The 21651-nt window shown below is 42.1% G+C and overlaps 1 protein-coding gene and 1 non-coding gene across 3 annotated transcripts in view; both read left to right on the plus strand.

Annotated features, from left to right (window-relative positions):
• The first annotated feature begins 633 nt into the window (after window positions 1-633).
• The window catches only part of LOC115141469 (cullin-3-like), a 30339-nt gene continuing 9321 nt past the window's right edge, over window positions 634-21651 (plus strand). Inside the window, exons 1-10 of one of the 2 annotated variants that reach the window (XM_029680357.2) lie at window positions 634-877; window positions 4264-4461; window positions 15393-15506; window positions 15961-16032; window positions 16165-16325; window positions 16899-17013; window positions 17198-17426; window positions 17838-17983; window positions 18293-18469; window positions 19364-19534. In XM_029680357.2, the coding sequence (XP_029536217.1) occupies window positions 815-877; window positions 4264-4461; window positions 15393-15506; window positions 15961-16032; window positions 16165-16325; window positions 16899-17013; window positions 17198-17426; window positions 17838-17983; window positions 18293-18469; window positions 19364-19534 (1446 nt within the window). In that variant the 5' untranslated portion in view covers window positions 634-814. The remainder of the gene's footprint in view (window positions 878-4263; window positions 4462-15392; window positions 15507-15960; window positions 16033-16164; window positions 16326-16898; window positions 17014-17197; window positions 17427-17837; window positions 17984-18292; window positions 18470-19363; window positions 19535-21651) is intronic. The other variant, XM_029680358.2, reaches the window with a different exon arrangement.
• trnaa-ugc (transfer RNA alanine (anticodon UGC)) lies at window positions 14353-14423 on the plus strand. The gene has a single exon. It is a non-coding gene; the product is annotated as a tRNA-Ala (tRNA).

The raw sequence follows: 21651 nt of genomic DNA on the forward strand, positions 1-21651 counted from the left end.
TTAGATTTTTTGGAGGAGGTCTTCCAGAATTGGTCATAATTACCATGTAGGTCTATGGAAGGGGGTGAGGTCTATGAGCCTCCTAGGTTTTGTATTGAAGTCAATGGATCCAGAGGAGGACAGAAGCTAGCTGTCCTCCCGCTACACCTTTGTGCTGACCTAGATAGTGCTTTTGAAGTTACTATAGACCTTCATTGCAAAATAGTGTGTTTTAATCAATTATTTGGTGACATATGAATATATTTAGTATAGTTTTATCTAAAAAGCAAAAATGTTTTTGTGTTTCACTATTTTTATTTGTATGAAATTTCACCGAGGAGGATGGTCCTCCCCTTCCTCCTCTGAGGAGCCTCCACTGGCAGAGACAGAGCCCAAATAATTCCTAGTAAACTGGGATGGAGTGGGTGGTAATGCACTAATGCAAAAACATTTAAGCATTTGGATTTGTCATGTGTCATTTGGATAAAAGCGTCTGCTAAATGTCATATATTATATATTATTATTTAAGTGTTTGGCAAAGCCCAATGGAATTTATTGATCAAAAAATTGTATTCATGAGAAAATTACCCCTTCCCAGCCCAGTACCCTTAGTCTCGCGTGAGTTGCATCGTGTGAGCTCTGCGCAGTGAGAACTGTAGCTAGGTTGTCGGCCATTGCTGAGTGTGGAGATCTACGTTAGAGAAACATTGCCGTTTGGTTGTCAACAACCAACTACGGACTAGTGAGGGTCGAGTGGAAGCTCCACAAGTATACTTCCCTGTACCTAACCAGATAATATTTTCATGAAAATACAGAACACACAGACGAGGTAACCATGTCCAATCTCAGCAAAGGCGGCACAAAAAAGGACACCAAGATGAGGATACGAGCTTTTCCTGTAAGTACACACCGCTAATAGGACCTGTCCCTGCCAGCAGCAGGCGGTGACTGGACCACCGAGGTTCGAGTAACTAGCTAGCTGGGGAGTGCAGTTTGCAAGGCCGATCTTTCAGTAAAAACAAGTAGATAGTTAGCTACCCCCTACAAGAGGTTATGGATAGCTGCTTGCTAGCTACCTACTGTTAGATACAGTAGCTAGTAACGTTACTGTTGTCAGACAATTATTAGCTAGCGAACGACCAACTGTCATTTTACCCGGAGAAAAACATGGTTTCTAGCTAGTTAACTAAATATTTGGGGTCGTAGCTTTTTGTGGCTGAACGACTGTTTTATTTAACGTTAGGTCAAATCAGAAACTGGTGGGTTGGACTGGAGAGAATTGTTGTTATTCTGCATGACATGGTTTGCTGAATCACGTTCTTTTAGTTAATAAAAAAACACGTTCTTTAGTTACATGCCAATAAAACCTTTCGATACCGCGACTAACTTTTAACTGTTGGATAGATATATAGCTAACTTTAGCATCGACTGTTACACCTAGTTAATGTAACGTTAGATACTTTGTCTTTCAATATTGAAGTAGCTAACGTTAGCCTAAGTTTAATTTGTAAACAGTTTGCTAAAACTAATGGACAAAAGCTAATGGGAGTAAGTTATTGGTTGACATCAGTTTTCAGAAGATCAGTATTCAGTTATGACGGATGTCCCTTCACTGAATCCTCAATGATCCCCTATAGTAGCTCTCGATAACCATTCTCTCCATAGGGTTTCCATCAGTTAGCTTTCCCCACTGCTGGCTCCATGTGAACTACAACTCCGACTCCGTGTTTTAAAGTTTAGAAACGTAAATAATCATTGCTTGCGAAAAGGTTTTCGAAACAAATGGCCCTTTCATATCAGTCAAATAATCTATTTTTAAAATATGTTTTATATATATATATTTTGTTCCCTCTTCTCCACAATTTCGTGGTATCCAATTGGTAGTTGGTCTTGTCCCATCGCTGCAAATCCCGTACGGACTCGGGAAAGGCGAAGGTCGAGAGCTTATGCGTCCTCCGAAACACAACCCAGCCAAGCCGCACTGCTTCTTGATACCGTGCCCGCTTAACCCGGAAGCCAGCCGCACCAATGTGTTGGAGGAAACGCCGTACACCTGGCAACCGTGTCAGCTTGCATTGCGCCCGGCCCAGGAGTCGCTAGTGCGCGATGGGACAAGAACTTCCCTGCCGGCCAAACCCGGACGACGCTGGGCCAATTGTGCGCTTCCCCATGGGTCTCCAGGTCACGGCCGGCAGCGACAGAGCTTAGACTTGAACCAGGATCTCTAGTGGCACAACGAGCACTGTGATGCAGTTTATTAGACCTCTGCAACACGCAGGAGGCCCGTAAAATTATATTTGAAATAAAAACAATTATTCACTTACTGTATAAGTGTATAAATGTGTGCCTCCAGTTGATGAACTACACTTCCTCCCAGTTATGCTTACAGGGGTGTTCGGAACAGGCTAGACAGCTAATTGGCACAGTTGGTCTCCTCTTGTCTGTCTTCTGTAAACAAGTGCGGTAATGTGGAAATATGGCCATGTGGGAACACTAACTCTATTAATGTGTGTAGTAATTTAACATTTTGTTTTTATAAAATTATTTCTCCCTGATATGAGAGATCCATTACTTGTGTTTCCAAAACCGTACCACTTTCGGATTAACGTTTAGAGCAAGCATCGGGCTTAAGGTAGTTAGCGTCTATGAATGGGCTAAATTAATTATTGTGACATCCGGTAGCTAGTTTTGCCAGTTTTGTTAGTTTAATCTTCACCAAGGCAGTGACTCATCATAAATGTCAAATTACCTTAGGCCTTAAATGAAAGGATCATGTGCTTAGCCCAGTGTTTAGTTGAAAGTTCACTGCCATCAGATCATATTATACCTCCCCTTGCTGTTCAGATCTCCATATGACAAAACTTTAAATCATTATCATGAAAGGGATGGGAAGGATATGAGTGCTCCTCAGATTCTATCCAGTTTGCCATCTACTGAGTGTCACACTAACCCATGTGAAGCGGCTGAAGCCACTTTGGAACACACTTTTGATATGCAGAGAGATGGTGTGGAATAGATCTTTAAAATTCTTGTTTTATGTCTTGGCTGGGACTTCCTAGGGTCCATTTCAGACATTCAGAGATGTCCTCAGAATCAGCAATTAGTCTGGCCACAGACTAAAATGATGTTGAGTACCACAGAAAATAGGACTGTTTTGTGTAGTTCTGGTCCAGGGTGTTTAGTGCACTTCCTCTACTAACGTTGACCAGAGCGAAACAAAACTGTGCAATCATGGTCCGAAAAAGGTTCAGGCCCTGTACCTGGATTATTAGTGGGATACAAGACAGTTAATTTATTGTGGTAAGTTTCTAGGTTTTATAAAAATGACTTGTGAGTAAAAGGCCTATTTGTTGCAGAGGGTTTCACTTCATCGGGATCCCCGTCCCTCACTCCAAGAAATCCAAATACCAACCTTGCATAATTGTTCTCGAGTAGGGTCATGGATTGTCCTGCTATGTTACCTCCCGGATCCTTGTGAACCCTGTCCAATCACACCGATACTTCCTGTGAAATATGCTTGTGTTTGGATGGTGCCATATCCACACACCTTGTATGCAGCTTTTGGCCAGCCTCACTTTGGAGAGCCTCCAGGTTTAACAGGCTATGGTTGAGTGTGACAGCCAAAGGTGACAAGGGATTTATATAAAGCTGTGAATATGGCCATGTTTATCCGAGTGTGATGGTTGGCTACAGGGCTACAGTGCAGTTACTGTTTGTCCAGTTAAAATGAGAATTTGGGGGAAAGGCAAATGTTACGAGGCACAGTTAGAGGTGGCCGTGAGCAATGTGATGGAAACTATAAAACGCTTTCATTCATGCTATGGACTGGATGGAACCTTATTGGGAATATTGTCATGATATTGCAGTCCTGCACTCTTAGTTCATCACAAGGAACACAAATAGGGACACACCTCTGTTTCCTTTACAGTGATTTGTTTTAATATACTTTAAATCATGAATTTTCAGGAGGAGCATTCTTTTATCAATGTTACATTCAAACTGTTAGATATTGCAATATAATATAGGCACTCTTTAAATAAGTAGGGGTTTTGGGGTTGCAGAAGTGTAGCAAGTGTTGACTTGTTTCGTCTCTCTCGCAGGTTGCTGACCTAAAGAAGTAGGCTAGCCTAGCAGGAGACTGATAAAAATGGAGGCTATGCATATGGTGTCTATCAAGCTTGCTTTGCTCCAGTTCTCCCTCAAACGAGGGAGCCAAAGATCCCCGAAACTTTGGCCTGTCAGTCTATTTGTCTGCTCGCCTCTCACTCCCTTTCTCCACTGCAGATGACAATGGACGAGAAGTATGTCAACAACATCTGGGACCTTCTGAAGAATGCCATCCAGGAGATCCAGAGGAAGAACAACAGCGGGCTGAGCTTCGAGGAGCTCTACAGGAACGCCTACACCATGGTGCTGCACAAACACGGCGAGAAGCTCTACACAGGCCTCCGGGAGGTGGTCACAGAGCACCTCATCAACAAAGTAAGGCCAATGAACGCAGGGTGGTAGACTCGTGCTCATCCCAGCGCAAGTCGGGTAGTTGATTCAGTACTGGGTGCTGTTCATTAGGGCATGTGATGGAATAATGTTAAAACATTTTACAACAGACAATGAAAACGAGTGTTTCTTATTGGACCAGTCCAGCTAGTCCCTCCCTGTTTCAGCCAGTTTTCTTTAGTTTGACTTTTCATGAACACTGCCCTGGTCTGGATTAACGTCCCTTTGCTGGATTTGTGTATGGCAGTAATCTGGCAGAGTATTTTCCGTCTTACAGGATCTCTACAGTGGTAGAATAATCACTGAGCTTGACCACAAGATGTTACTCACCTTGACCATAATAAGATTTTCATTGTTGAAAAGCAAGGAAACAAACCTTGTCTGTCAATCGAATCCAGGCGATATTAAATTACAGGCCAATTGCCCTGTTCAGTGTTGGGCCTGTTTGGTGTGCTGACAGCGTGATGAAGTGGGGTGCTCATATTAAACCAATTACTGTGGAAAGCTCAGAGAATCTGTCTGACTATGGCTGGATGCGGCGAACTTGCAAAAGAAAGCAAACTATCCGGAAAACATGAGTTGCTTCCATTCATTCAGAAGCCTTCTATTTAGTGGTTGGAATTTAAATGAGTTAAGTTTGAGGAATTGGGCTATCAGAAGGCCCAGCTCCACTAGGGCCCATAGGCATCTGACTGGAGATTTGAAAGCTCTCTTTCAGTAAACATACACAGTCCTGATCTATGACAAGCTCGGTTGATTGAAAAAGTATTCTGTTTCGGAGAGCGAAGCAGGATTTTTGTTTTTGCTTTGTGTTTTGTCGAATTATGTAGGTACTTGGAAGCAGATCGATCTGCCTTTTGGTGCTTGAATCAGTGATTGTGATAGCCTTTGACCTTGGGAAAGCGTTTGTGATTTAGTTCCACAAACTATCCTATCACATGATCCCTATAACGTTCATGTTTAAACCACACACACCATGTAGGTCAACATATTCCACTGAATGAGTAGCAGCAGGAAGCAGCATCAGATTATCTTAAAGCCGTGACAGGTTTCTATGGAGTCTGCAAACTATTTGGAAACTGACATTACTGGGCCAATTAAATATCTATGCAGGGCTAGGGCTTTGGCGGTCATTACATTTTTTAAGCTGGTTGATTGTCATTTAAATAACTGCTGGTCTCACGGTAATTTACCATTTAATTAACATAAAGATGCTTTGCATCTCCGGTTTCCACTTATAGCCACTGATGCGGACCTTTGGAACATCTACATTTTAAAACATCTAATAAATCAATTTAATATAGCCAGCACATCACAATAAATATTCTTTTTTTTTTAGGCATGAAGAAAATGTAGCCTATTCCAGAAGAACAGAATAGCATATTCCTTTGGTAGGCCCTGATCTGGCTGTGCCATATGGCACTTGGGTACACGAGTTCATCTATCAGGCAATATTTGCTTATAATTCCGGTGGCATTATTTTATAGTAAGAGCAATACAATTGAACATGACTGAATAAAATTGGGTATTTTTCTCCCAAACGATTTTCGATGGAGTGCGCACGGTGTTGAGCGGTTAACAAAGAAACAGATCCTCCAATATGCTTAATTTACAGTTATTTATTCAACTTTAGTTGTGATAGAACCGTTAGGTTATATGTTTTGATTTCTAATACATTAAGGCTGCATGAAGCAAATAATGATGATTTGAAAAAAGTTGCATGAAAGGGAAGTGCTCTGCTCTTTTTCTTGCGCAGGCTACACACACACCTCATTAGTCTCTCACATTCAGAATTTGACATGCACTTGATAATATCCTCACGCAGTATTCTCCATTTAATCTGGTCTTTACATATGTGTGGAATTATTTTTTATTTAGAATGGCCCTCAAAAAATGAAAATCATCCATAGCCTGCACTCGAATAGCGAATGGAGGTTATGTGCAGTTACTTTTTTAATATGCCAGGTAGGCTACACTGTTTGTAAAGCAGATTAATGTGCTTAATTTAAATATAGCAGCACGAGAAAGCTGGGATACACTTTTATTAAATAGTGGCCAGTCAAAACTCAGTCAGAACACGTTTCACCAGGCTGTGTAGGCTATGGGCTCTCCAACCATGTTCCAGGGGTCTTGAGCATATAGGCTATGTTTTGGATTTATTTGGCCACTTCAGTTGTGATACAAACCTTAGCAAAGCATATAGGCCTATCGACTAGGTTACATAATGCATGCAGCTATGATTTGAAAAATGTGCAAAAAAATGCGTGCACTGTGAATCATTTACAATTGATAATATTTTCATCATTCAGACTATTCTCAATTTAATCTTGTCTTTACATATACTAAATAATGTGAGAATGGGTGATTATCATGCACCTGTCGGAACAGGGGCAGGGTAAAAAAAGACGTCTTCCATATGCACTAGAATCGCAAATGGATACGCTTTTCCCGCGGTTCATTTTCATGCAAGCCAGTTAGGCAACTTTGGTTGAAAAGCAAAGCAATTTGCTTAATATTTGGAAAGCTGAGACGTCCATATAGCCTAGCCTAGCCTATAGAAAGCTGATGGGATTCTCCTCTTTTTAACAGATTGCATAGCATAGCCTATAGAAACGCAACAGGAACACTTTCATTCCATGCATCAACCAGCTATGAGAAGCTGTCTCTCCCTGCGCAGAAGGTGATCCTATTCTGCTCAAACTCTGAATGCCAGGGCTCTCATGAAGTATTTACTTTTAGATTTCATTTGTATTGATGTCAGAGTGATTAGAGGGACAATAGAGTGCTGAGTCCCGGCCGTTAGCAAGTTTGCTAGGCTACTAATGACAATCAGAGGCATCAGATGACTGTGGTCATGACTCCTGACTGCCAGTGTGGCTGTATTATGGTCACCATAGGCCTATGTAGGTTGGCATGCCTACCTTTTCAGATGATCAATCATCGCTCTGGATGTCAATATTTCAGCAGTGGCCTTAAAAAAACACCACCCAATTGGCATCTCAGAATTAAAACAAATACTCTCCCATTGACATTCTGTTCTTGTCCCCCACATTTGCAATCAGAGTAATAGGGTACATCCATTTGAATTCAATCCCTTTTTGACAGCATCCAGTTTGATTTAAACAAAACTTTCCAAACATGTTTTGCTATGGAAGAACTGGTCATAAAGTGGCAAAAATCACTGAAGCTGGAGACTCATATCTCCCTCACTAGCTTTAAGCACCAGCTGTCAGAGCAGCTCACATATCACTGCACCTGTACATAGCCCATCTGAAATAGCCCATCCAACTACAGTGCCTTGCGAAAGTATTCGGCCCCCTTGAACTTTCCGACCTTTTGCCACATTTCAGGCTTCAAACATAAAGATATAAAACTGTATTTTTTTTGTGAAGAATCAACAACAAGTGGGACACAATCATGAAGTGGAATGACATTTATTGGATATTTCAAACATTTTTAACAAATCAAAAACTGAAAAATTGGGCGTGCAAAATTATTCAGCCCCCTTAAGTTAATACTTTGTAGCGCCACCTTTTGCTGCGATTACAGCTGTAAGTCGCTTGGGGTATGTCTCTATCAGTTTTGCACATCGAGAGACTGATTTTTTTCCCATTCCTCCTTGCAAAACAGCTCGAGCTCAGTGAGGTTGGATGGAGAGCATTTGTGAACAGCAGTTTTCAGTTCTTTCCACAGATTCTCGATTGGATTCAGGTCTGGACTTTGACTTGGCCATTCTAACACCTGGATATGTTTATTTTTGAACCATTCCATTGTAGATTTTGCTTTATGTTTTGGATCATTGTCTTGTTGGAAGAGAAATCTCCGTCCCAGTCTCAGGTCTTTTGCAGACTCCATCAGGTTTTCTTCCAGAATGGTCCTGTATTTGGCTCCATCCATCTTCCCATCAATTTTAACCATCTTCCCTGTCCCTGCTGAAGAAAAGCAGGCCCAAACCATGATGCTGCCACCACCATGTTTGACAGTGGGGATGGTGTGTTCAGGGTGATGAGCTGTGTTGCTTTTACGCCAAACATAACATTTTGCATTGTTGCCAAAAAGTTCAATTTTGGTTTCATCTGACCAGAGCACCTTCTTCCACATGTTTGGTGTGTCTCCCAGGTGGCTTGTGGCAAACTTTAAATGACACTTTTTATGGATATCTTTAAGAAATGGCTTTCTTCTTGCCACTTTTCCATAAAGGCCAGATTTGTGCAATATACGACTGATTGTTGTCCTATGGACAGAGTCTCCCACCTCAGCTGTAGATCTCTGCAGTTCATCCAGAGTGATCATGGGCCTCTTGGCTGCATCTCTGATCAGTCTTCTCCTTGTATGAGCTGAAAGTTTAGAGGGACGGCCAGGTCTTGGTAGATTTGCAGTGGTCTGATACTACTTCCATTTAAATATTATGGCTTGCACAGTGCTCCTTGGGATGTTTAAAGCTTGGGAAATCTTTGTGTATCCAAATCCGGCCTTAAACTTCTTCACAACAGTATCTCGGACCTGCCTGGTGTGTTCCTTGTTCTTCATGATGCTCTCTGCGCTTTTAACGGACCTCTGAGACTATCACAGTGCAGGTGCATTTATACGGAGACTTGATTACACACAGGTGGATTGTATTTATCATCATTGGTCATTTAGGTCAACATTGGATCATTCAGAGATCCTCACTGAACTTCTGGAGAGAGTTTGCTGCACTGAAAGTAAAGAGGCTGAATAATTTTGCACGTCCAATTTTTCAGTTTTTGATCTGTTAAAAAAGTTTGAAATATCCAATAAATGTCGTTCCACTTCATGATTGTGTCCCACTTGTTGTTGATTCTTCACAAAAAAATACAGTTTTATATCTTTATGTTTGAAGCCTGAAATGTGTCAAAAGGTCGCAAAGTTCAAGGGGGCCGAATACTTTCGCAAGGCACTGTACCTCATCCCCATACTGTATTTATTTATTTATCTTGCTCCTTTGCCCCGGTATCTCTACTTGCACATTCATCTTCTGCACATCTACCATTCCAGTGTTTAATTGCTATATTGTAATTACTTTGCCACCATGGCCTATTTATTGCCTTATCCTACCTCATTTGCACATACTGTATATAGACTTTTTCCACTGTATTATTGACTGTATGTTTGTTTATTCCATGTGTAACTTTGTTGTTGTATGTGTCGAACTGCTTTGCTTTATCTTGGCCAGGTCACAGTTGCAAATGAGTACTTGTTCTCAACTAACCTACCTGGTTAAATAAATGTAAACGTTCAAATATCCCTTTGTTGACTGTTGCAGGGCGTTATATCGTCCTCCTTCAGCACCGGCCTGAACCCTAGCTGCCTTAAGCTCTCTCCTGGCCCCTTACACTAAGTCTGAATTTGTCCTGCTAGGTGACCTAAACTGGGACATGCTTAAACGATCTAACCAAGTCCTAAAGCAATGGGACTCCCTACATTTTTCTCAGATTATTACCAATCCCACAAGGTATGACTCCAAACACCCAGAAAAGGATACTCTCCTCAGTGTTATCCTCACAAATAACCCTGATGGGTACCAGTCTGGTGATCACTGTTTTACAGCCTGTGTTCATAATGGCAGCTCAGTGAAACGTCCTGTCCTGATTTGTCATAGACGCTTGCTAAAAAACTTTAATGAGCAAGCCTTCCTTCATGACCTGGCCTCTGTATATTGGTATTAGAGGTCGACCGATTAATCTGAACGGCCGATTAATTAGGGCCGATTTCAAGTGTTCGTAACAATCGGAAATCGGTATTAATACAGCAAATGAAAGATAAACATCTTGTTAATCTACCCATCGTGTCCGATTTAAAAAATGCTTTACAGCTAAAGCACAACATATGATTATGTTAGATCACCGCCAAGTCAAAAAAAACACACAGCCATTTTTCCAGCCAAAGATTGGAGTCACAAAAAGTAGAAATATAGATCAAATTAATCACTTACCTTTGATGATCTTCATCAGATGACACTCAGAGGACATCATGTTACACAATACATGTATGTTTTGTTCGATAATGTGCATATTTATATCCAAAAATCTCAGTTTACATTGGTGCCTTACGTGCAGTAATGTTTTGATTCCAAAACATCTGGTGATTTTAGCAGAAATACTCATAATAAACATTGATAAAAGATACTAGTGTTATTCACAGAATTAAAGATAGACTTCTCCTTAATGCAACTTCTGTGTCAGATTTACAGAAAAATCATAATCTGAGAACCCAAAACAGCCAGAGGAATAGCCGCCAATTTGGAATCAACAAAGTTATAAACAACACCATAAATATTTACTTGCCTTTGATGATCTTCGTCAGAAGGCACTCCCAGGAATCCCAGTTCGGCAGTAAATGACTGATTTGTTCCATAAAGTTCCATAATTTATGTCCAAATAGCCACTTGTTGTTAGCGTGTTCAGCCCAGTAATCCATCCTCATGAGGCGTGAGCATTTCATCCAGACAAAAACTCGAAAAGTTCTGTTACAGTCCTTTAGAAACATGTCAAACGATGTATGGAATCAATCTTTAGGGTGTTTTTAACATAAAACATCAATAATGTTCCAACCGGAGAATTCCTTTGTCTTCAGAAAAGGCACTGGAACGAGAGGTAACTCTGTCGGGAGCGCGCGCCATGAGACCGAGGCACAATGCCAGACCACTGACTCAAACAGGTCTCATGAGCCCCTCCTTTATAGTAGAATCCTCATTCAAGTTTCAAAAGACAGTTGACATCTAGTGGAAGCCATAGGAAGTGTAACCTCATCCATATCTCAATGTGTACTCGGTAGGCAAAGCTTTGAAAAACTACCAACCTCAGATGTCCCACTTCCTGGTTGGATTTTTCTCAGGTTTTCGCCCTGCCATATGAGTTCTGTTATACTTACAGACATCATTCAAACAATTTTAGTCCCATCTCTGACCTTGTTAACCTGTCTCTCCTCTCTGGGGAGCATCCCATTGCTTGTAAAGCAGCCACGGTTAGTCTTTAATTTAAAGGGGGTGATCAAGCTGATCTTAACTGTTATAAGGCCAATTTCTATTGTATTGGAAAAACTTGTCAATAATCAACTGACTGGCTTTCTTGATGTCTATAGTATTCTCTCTGGTATGCAATCTGGTTTCCGCTCTGGTTATGGATGTGTCACTGCAAACTTAAAGGTCCTCAATGATGTCACCATTGCCCTTGATTCTAAGCAATGTTGTGCTGCTATTTTTTATTGACTTGGCCAAAGCTTTTGATACAGTAGACCATTCCATTCTTGTGGGCCGGCTAAGGAGTATTGGTGTCTCTGAAGGGTCTTTGGCCTGGTTTTCTAACTACCTCAGAGTGCAGTCAGAACATCTTCTGTCTCAGCTACTGCCTGTCACCAAGGGTGTATCCCAAGGGTCGATCCTAGGCTGCACGCCTAGGATCATCAACAACATAGCTCAGGCAGTAGGAAGCTCTCTCTCTCTCCATTTATATTCAGATGATAGTCTTATACCCAACTGGCCCCTCCCCGGATTTTGTGTTCGGCAGGTAAGGGTGCTCTCTAGCGGCTAGATGTTCTTTAGCATTCGGTCATCAGATTTGCCACCAATGCTCCTTATAGGACGCATCACTGCACTCTATACACTTCTGTAAACTGGTCATCTCTGTATACACGTCGCAAGACCCACTGGTTGTTCCTTATTTAGAAGGGCCCTCACTCCCTTCTAAGATGGTTATCTATGATATACTGCAGCCCTCCACATACAACACCAGTTTTATCTCAATCTCTTCATTCAAAGTCTCAATCACGGACACTCTTACTGACAGTTGTGGCTGCTTTGTTTGATGTATTGTTGTCAAACCTTCTTGTCCTTTGTGCTGTTGTCTGTGCCCAACAATGTTTGTACCCTGTTTTGTGCAACTACCATGTTGTGCTGCTGCCATGTTGTGTTGCTACCATGTGGTCATGTTGTTGCTACCATGCTGTGTTGTCATGTGTTGCTGTCATGGTATGTTGTCGTCTTAGGTCTCTCTTTATGTGGTGTTGTCTCTAATGTCGTGATGTGTGTTTTGTCCTGTATTTTTCTTTTTAATCCGAGCACCCATCCCTGCAGGAGGCCTTTACATAGGCTGTCATTGTAAATAAGAATTTGTTCTTAACTGGCTTGCCTAGTTAAATGAAGGTTGAATAACAAATAAAAAATAAAGGTGCTCAAAGTTTACCCATTTTGCACACCCTACCATACAATGAGACATCCATGTCTTTATCACTGGAAAATATAAACAGTTGAATTTGATATCATTTAAAAGCTTACAGTGTTGTCAAACTATGTGATTGTTTATTGAGGACCTTTTTTTATTTAAATGTTCCTTTTTTGAACCTTTTTTGCCTTATCAATTATCAAAAAGTCCATGAACTCATATTTGCATAAGTTGTAGCTTAGACCCTATTTCATATAATCTGAGGTTTTTGTGTTGTGCCTGCCATCAGTTGAGACACATCGTACTCTTAAATAAAGGGTGGGTGTCATTTCAATCATCGCAATAGGATAGGTCCATTCTATTAATTATTTCAGACCACTGCAATTTACACCATTGGTCTTGGGCGATATACCATTTACCGGTGGTATTTTGAAATACAGACGGTATGATTTTCAATACCGTCCCCTCCTTGAATGTTTTGGCATTCAGGTCCAAAAAGCTAAGCTAACATTTAAGGTCCTTGCTCAGAACATGAGAACATATGAAAGCTGGTGGTTAAATATTCCCAGTTAAGAAGTTTTAGGTTGTAGTTATTATAGGAATTCTGACATGTCGACTATTTCTCTGTATACCATTTGTATTTCATATACCTTTGACTATTGGATGTTCTTATAGGCACTTTAGTATTGCCAGCTTAATCTCGGGAGTTGATAGGCTTGAAGTCATCAACAGCGCTGTGAGTCAAGCATTGCTAAGAGCTGCTGGCAAACGCAGTAAAGTGCTGTTTGAATGAATGCTTACGAGCCTGCTCCTGCCTATCACCGCTCAGTCAGACTGCTCTATCAAATCATAGACTTAATTATAATATAATAAACACAGAAATTACGAGCCTTTGGTCATTAATATGGTCAAATCCGGAAACTATCATTTCGAAAACAAAACGTTTATTCTTTCAGTGAAATACGGAACCATTCCATATTCTTTCGGACGGGTGACAACCCAAAGTCTAAATTTTGCTGTTACATTGCACAATCTTTAATGTTATGTCATAATTATGTAAAATTATGGCAAATTAATTCGCAACGAGCCAGGCTGCCCAAACTGTTGAATAAGTTTAATACTCTGCTTGCACTGAACGCAAGATAAGTGACACAATTTCCCTAGTTAATATTGCCCGCTAACATGAATTTCTTTTAACTAAATATGCAGGTTTAAAAAATATATACTTCTGTGTATTGATTTTAAGAAAGGCATGGATGTTTATGGTTAGGTACATTCGTGCAACGATTGTGCTTTTTTCGCAAATGCGCTTTTGTTAAATCATCAGCCGTTTGGCGAAGTAGGCTGTGATTCGATGATAAATTAACAGCCACTATATTGATTATATGCAACGCAGGACAAGCTAGTTAACCTAGTAATATCATCAACCATGTGTAGTCAACTAGTGATTATGTGAAGATTGATTGTTTTTTTAAAAGCTAAGTTTAATACTAGCAAGCAACTTACCTTGGCTCCTTGCAGCCACAAGGTCCTTTTGATGCTGCACTCGGGTAACAGGAGGTCAACCTGCCGCGCAGTTTCCTCGTGGATTGCTATGTAACCGGCGTCCAAAAAGGCCTATTACCAATTATGAAAACTTGAAATCGGCCCTAATTAATCGCCTGACCTCTAATTGAGACATCAAGTGGTTTGTGATGATGTGGCTCAGTTGGTAGAGCATGGCACTTGCAATGCTAGGGCTGTGGGTTCGATTCCCACGGGGGACCAGTATGAAAATGTATGCACTCACTACTTACTGTAAGTTGCTCTGGATAAGAGCATCTACTAAAATGTAATAGGAATGAAATGGCCATTTAAGTTTTCAGATATTCCAAACTTCTTCCATTTAAGCATGATGGAGGCGACTGTGTTCTTGGGGACATTCAATGCCACGTCCATTTTTTTCATAGCCTTCCCCAGATATGTGCCTCGACACAATCCTGTCTCGTAGCTCTACGAACAATTCCTTCGACCTCGTGGCTTGGTTTTTGCTCTGACATGCACTGTCAACTGTGGTACCTTTATATAGACAAGTGTGTGCCTTTCCAAATCATGTCCAATCAATTGAATTTAGCACATGTGGACTCCAATAAAGTTGTAGAAACATGTCAAGGACAATCAATGGAAACAGGATGCACCTGAGCTTAATTTCGAGACTCTTAGCAAAGTGTCTGAATACTTACGTGAATAAATTGTTTTTTATTTATAATACATTTGCAAGAAAATTCTACACCTGTTATCGCTTTGTCACTATGGGTTATTGTGTGTAGATTGCTGAGGATTGTTTTGTATTTAATCCATTTTAGAATAAGGCTGTAACATAACAAAATGTGGAAAATGTCAAGGGGTCTGAATACTTTCCGAATGCACTATGTAAGTACAACAGATTCATCAGTAGGTGATTATAGTGAGCTGAGAGGGGTTCACTTTCCATTGAGATAGTATGCTGGGAACTGTTTCACTAAATTGTTGTTGTTTGATTGTTTCTCTGCCTGAAGTTGATGAGCACAGTGTTCTTTAGAGTCCCATACAGAGAGAGGAAACTCAGAGAGAGGAGCTTGTGGAGGGAGAGACTCACGGACAGAGAGTGTGTCATGCAGAGAAAGCGAGATGGGCTCAGTGTGCCAAGTCATCAGTGTGGTGTTGTAGTTTCAAACAAATGCCTCTCTGCCTGAATGTGCTACTGCTTCCCCATAGGTACGGGAAGATGTCCTCAACTCACTAAACAACAACTTCCTCCAAACACTAAACCAAGCCTGGAACGACCACCAGACAGCCATGGTCATGATCAGAGACATCCTCATGTACATGGTGAGTGGCACCACCAGCTACCAGAGCCATGTATTTAGAGAGTTATGTTTTAATTCTAGACATACATAGCATTATTATTTTCCCTATTTTAAATTAACGGGGTGCTAACATGGCTGCCATAGTATTGTAGGGTCATGTAAATGCATCATTATGCAGAAACCTCAATGTCCAAACTCTCTAAATACATGGCTCTGACAGCTACAAGGTGCAGTTGTAAACCAGGGATGTTTTACAAAAAACAAACATGTTTTTAGTATTTTGTTCATTCATGTTGTTCCAGTCAGCAGATATGTTTTCAAGATACAGCAAAATCTAAAAGTGATGCTCCATTTTGCATCATTGTGTTTTGCATCATAACACTTTTAGAAAACGTAACTGCTGACATGCACAATTTGTGCTTATCAGACGTGCACACTTCTTAGTTATTAGGATTTGACTGTATTTCTCAATACAGTGTCATCTCGTAACCCTCCCTTGGACTGGTAATGCATTGCTTCCTGGCTGCAGGTCTCAAACGCGCTCCGGGGTGAGGTACAGATCTGAGATCAGCTTCCCATCCACTAATCCTAAACATAACCATTAGTGGGGGAAATGCAAAACTTGCCCAAGATCGGCCTTGAATGACAAAGCTTCACCCTCTCTTTCTCTTGTTTCCCAGGACCGGGTGTATGTGCAGCAGAACAATGTGGAGAACGTCTATAACCTGGGCCTGATCATCTTCAGAGACCAGGTGGTGCGCTACGGCTGCATCCGAGACCACCTCCGACAGACCCTCCTGGACATGATCGCACGAGAGAGGAAGGGCGAAGTGGTGGACAGGTATAATAATATGACCCGTCTATACACAGGCCCCGTTCGACTTCTTTAAAAGTGTACAAACTCCTAGCTTCGTTGAAGGGATCACTGAAATGACTTGACAAGTGTAATCACTGGAAATGACTGGAAGCCATGCGGCGGAAAGCTTGTGTTCATCTGTCCAGTCATGTCTAAGCATCGACTGTTTGAAGGGAGGAGGGAAGGATGCACTTTGAAGGAATTCAAACAGAGCCACAGTTTCTGAGCTGAAGGAAGCAGTGTTTTTCCCGATGAAGAAAACCACAACCGTAATTCATGATTATTTCATTGTGCTCTTTGTTGAATTTAAAAAGTATCTGATAGTCTTTGAGCTGACCCAGACCTAAATGATATCCTATACACTGAGCGTACAAAACATTAGGAGTTGCACCCCCCATTTCTCTCAGAACAGCCTCAATTCATCGGGGCATGGACTCTTCAAGGTGTTGAAAGTGTTCCACAGAGATAGATGCTGGCTCATGTTGACCCCAATGCTTCCCACAGTTGTCAAGTTAACCTGACCCTGTCTGTCTCTCTGTCTCTCTCGCTCTCTCTCAGGGGGGCGATCAGAAATGCGTGCCAGATGTTAATGATCTTAGGCCTCGAAGGGAGGTCGGTTTACGAAGAGGACTTTGAGGCCCCGTTTTTAGAAATGTCTGCAGAGTTCTTCCAGGTTTGTAAGAATCCCCTCCCCACCACATCTATTCATACATTTCATTCGCATCAATGCTATATGTCATGCACGCTGACTTGCATTGATATTTGTTGTTTGCCTACTATTATCATATTATGTACATCATGTGTATGCCCTCTGTCACCCAAGGCGCTCCTAACTCCGTGTTTGTTTGCCCTCCCAGATGGAAAGTCAAAAGTTTTTGGCGGAGAACAGCGCAAGCGTGTACATAAAGAAAGTGGAGGCGCGGATAAACGAGGAGATCGAGCGCGTGCTGCACTGCCTAGACAAGACGACAGAAGAGCCCATTGTGAAGGTGGTGGAGCGGGAGCTCATCTCCAAGCACATGAAGACCATCGTGGAAATGGAGAACTCGGGCCTCGTCCACATGCTCAAGAACGGAAAGACAGAGGGTCAGTTTGCCACACTAGTACTACTCCAGTCCCAGCTATACTTTGCATCCCAAATGGCACCTTATTTCCTATGCAGTGAAATACCTTTGACAGGGCCGATAGGGCTCTGGTCAAAAGTAGTGCACTATATAGGGCATAGGGTGCCATTTGGGACACCAGACTTTTTATTTTTTCATGAAAGGGATATTTCACCCCGATGTTAGTGTCAGACATTTGCATACCTCTTGAGGTCTTTTGCAGAGCAGAATAATTGAGTAATGTACATTGTGTGAATATGTGTTGTTATCGTGTGCATACTTGGCACCACCAATTCTATATTTATGGTGAAAGATATTGGTGGGTGGTCTTTGGATACTAATGTGTTTGTACTGATGTATGTGCCCGTGTGCGTGCGTGCATGCGTGAACACAGACCTGGCGTGTATGTATAAGCTCTTTAGCAGAGTGCCAAACGGACTGAAGACCATGTGTGAGTGCATGAGCTCCTACCTCCGCGAGCAGGGCAAGGCGCTGGTGTCAGAGGAGGGCGAGGGCAAAAACCCTGTGGATTACATCCAGGTAATTTACACCGGAAGTGACATCATTGGCAGGGGGTCCACACAAAAATTATCTCTGGCTACATTCCCATTCCTTCCCATTCTCCCAAAGTGTGCATTTCCACACTCCCTGGTCATGGATTTAACAATAGGGGAAACTCCAGTGAATGCTTATACCGATTCAATGCTTTTAAATCCACTGTAGGGATGCAATTTCTGTTGTTATACTCCATATTGCCACTAGATGGCAGATACACGAGCATGTAGTAAGTGCCATTGCTTTCCAATAATGTCATGTGTTCTTCCTTCCTCTGGTTTTTGTTCTCTGCAGGGTCTGTTGGATCTGAAGTCTCGTTTCGACCGCTTCCTTCTAGAGTCGTTCAACAACGACCGGCTCTTCAAGCAGACCATCGCAGGGGACTTTGAATACTTCCTCAACCTCAACTCGCGCTCCCCCGAGTACCTCTCCTTGTTCATCGACGACAAGCTGAAGAAAGGCGTAAAAGGAGTGAGTCGTTTTCTGATGTAATGGGGAGGAACGTTCCTCTCCTCAGGGCACACAGGCTGCCTCCCTAATGACACCATATTCTCTATACAGTGCTCTACTTTTAACCAGAGCCCGATGGCACCATATTCACTACATAGTGCCCTACTTTTCACCAGGGCCCAATATAAGGATAGGTGCCATTTGATTGTAACATATTTGGTTGTGTTTCTGATTATTTTGTGCCCAGTAGAAATGAATGGTATAAATAATGTATTGTGTCATTTTGGAGTCACTTTTATTGTAAATAAGAATATAATATATTTCTAAACACTTCTACATTAATTTGGATGCTACCATGATTACAGTTAATCTGGAATGAATTGTGAATAATTATGAGTGAGAAGGTTATACGCACAAATATGACAATACATTATTTACCATTAATTTCTATTGGGCACAAAATAACCTGAAACACAACCAAATATAACAGAAAATGCATCCAACACATTTGTAGAGTAACACGCTTGATGTAGTCATTGCATGCAATGAATATGGGACCGAATACTACACTTTTTACTACTTTAATACACAAGTGAATTTGTCCCAATACTTTTGGTCGCCTAAAGTGCACAAAAAGTGATGTAATTTCTTAAAACGGTTCACCTGATATGGATGAAAATTACCTCAAATTAAAGCTGATGGACTCCACTTTAAGTCATTGTATCATTTCAAATTCAAAGTGTTGGAGTACAGAGCCAAAACAACCACACACGGGTCACTGTCCCTTTACTTTTGGAGCTCACTGTATAAGGAGTTCAATATATTTGATTAAATCAGTGTTTCAAATGTAATCATTTATAGTGTGTATGTGTGGTCGTGTAACACTCGCTGTCCTCTCGTTCTGTGTGTGTGTAGTTGACGGAGCAGGAGGTGGAGTCGATCCTGGACAAGGCCATGGTGCTCTTCAGGTTCATGCAGGAGAAGGATGTGTTTGAGAGGTACTACAAACAGCACCTGGCCAGGAGGCTGCTCACCAACAAGAGCGTCTCGGACGACTCTGAGAAGAACATGATCTCTAAACTCAAGGTGAGGAAACAGGATGAGGAAGAGCTGTAATCTTAAGATCTTCCATCCATTAACAGATTCATCAACTGTTTGTTTCAGATATACAGTGCATTCGGAAAGTATTCAGACCCCTTGACTTTTTCCACATCTTGTGACCTTAGTCTTATTCTAAAAGGAATGGAAGTAATTTTTTCAAATTTATTACAAATAAAAAACAGAAATATCACATATACATTAGCATCCAGACCCTTTACTCAGTACTTTGTTGAAGCACTTTTGGCAGCAATTACAGCCTTGAGTCTTCTTGGGTATGACGCTACAAGCTTGGCACAACTGTATTTGGAGAGTTTCTCCCATTCTTCTCTGCAGATCCTCTCAAGCTCTGTCAGGTTGGATGGGGAGCGTCCCTGGATAGCTATTTTCAGGTCTCTGAAGAGATGTTGTCTCTGGCTGGGCCACTCAAGGATATTCAGAGACTTGTCCCGAAGCCACTCCTGCGTTGTCTTGGCTGTGTGCTTAGGGTCGTTGTCTGGTTAGAGGTGAACCTTTGCCCCAGTCTGAGGTTGGTGAAGGTTTTCTCTGTACTTTGCTCTGTTTATCTTTCCCTCGATCCTGACTAGTCTCCAAGTCCTTGCCGCTGAAAATATCCCCACAGCATGATCCTGACTCCACCATGCTTCACCGTAGGAATGGTGCCAGGTTTCCTCCAGACATGACGCTTGGCATTCAGGCCAAAGAGTTCGATCTTGGTTTCATCAGACAAGAGAATCTTGTTTCTCATGGTCTGAGTACTTTAGATGCCTTTTGGCAACTCCAAGCGGGCTGTCATATGCCTTTTACTGAGGAGTGGCTTCTGTCTGGCTACTCTACCACAAAGGCCTGATTGCTGGAGTACTACAGCGATGGTTGTCAGTGACCATTGGGTTCTTGGTCACCTCCCTGACCAAGGCCCTTCTCAAAATCAAATCAAATTTATTTATATAGCCCTTCGTACATCAGCTGATATCTCAAAGTGCTGTACAGAAACCCAGCCTAAAACCCCAAACAGCAAGCAATGCAGGTGTAGAAGCACGGTGGCTAGGAAAAACTCCCTAGAAAGGCCAAACCCTAGGAAGAAACCTAGAGAGGAACCAGGCTATGTGGGGTGGCCAGTCCTCTTCTGGCTGTGCCGGGTGGAGATTATAACAGAACATGGACAAGATGTTCAAATGTTCATAAATGACCAGCATGGTCGAATAATAATAAGGCAGAACAGTTGAAACTGGAGCAGCAGCACAGTCAGGTGGACTGGGGACAGCAAGGAGTCATCATGTCAGGTAGTCCTGGGGCACGGTCCTAGGGCTCAGGTCCTCCGAGAGAGAGAAAGAAAGAGAGAATTAGAGAGAGCATATGTGGGGTGGCCAGTCCTCTTCTGGCTGTGCCGGGTGGAGATTATAACAGAACATGGCCAAGATGTTCAAATGTTCATAAATGACCAGCATGGTCGAATAATAATAAGGCACAACAGTTGAAACTGGAGCAGCAGCATGGCCAGGTGGACTGGGGACAGCAAGGAGTCATCATGTCAGGTAGTCCTGGGGCATGGTCCTAGGGCTCAGGTCAGTTGAAACTGGAGCAGCAGCATGGCCAGGTGGACTGGGGACAGCAAGGAGTCATCATGTCAGGTAGTCCTGGGGCATGGTCCTAGGGCTCAGGTCCTCCGAGAGAGAGAGACTGAAAGAAAGAGAGAAGGAGAGAATTAGAGAACGAGAAGGAGAGAATTAGAGAACACTTAGACTCACACAGGACACCGAATAGGACAGGAGAAGTACTCCAGATATAACAAACTGACCCTAGCCCCCGACACATAAACTACTGCAGCATAAATACTGGAGGCTGAGACAGGAGGGGTCAGGAGACACTGTGGCCCCATCCGAGGACACCCCCGGACAGGGCCAAACAGGAAGGATATAACCCCACCCACTTTGCCAAAGCACAGCCCCCACACCACTAGAGGGATATCCTCAACCACCAACTTACCATCCTGAGACAAGTGCTTTATCCGGGTAGCCGGAAAGTTGAGCATTGCAGTAGTCTAACCTAGAGGTGACAAAAGCATGGATGAATTTTTCTGCATCATTTTTGGACAGAAAGTTTCT

The sequence above is a fragment of the Oncorhynchus nerka genome, linkage group LG14 (assembly GCF_034236695.1).
Source record: "Oncorhynchus nerka isolate Pitt River linkage group LG14, Oner_Uvic_2.0, whole genome shotgun sequence".
Taxonomy (NCBI): Eukaryota; Metazoa; Chordata; class Actinopteri; order Salmoniformes; family Salmonidae; genus Oncorhynchus; species Oncorhynchus nerka.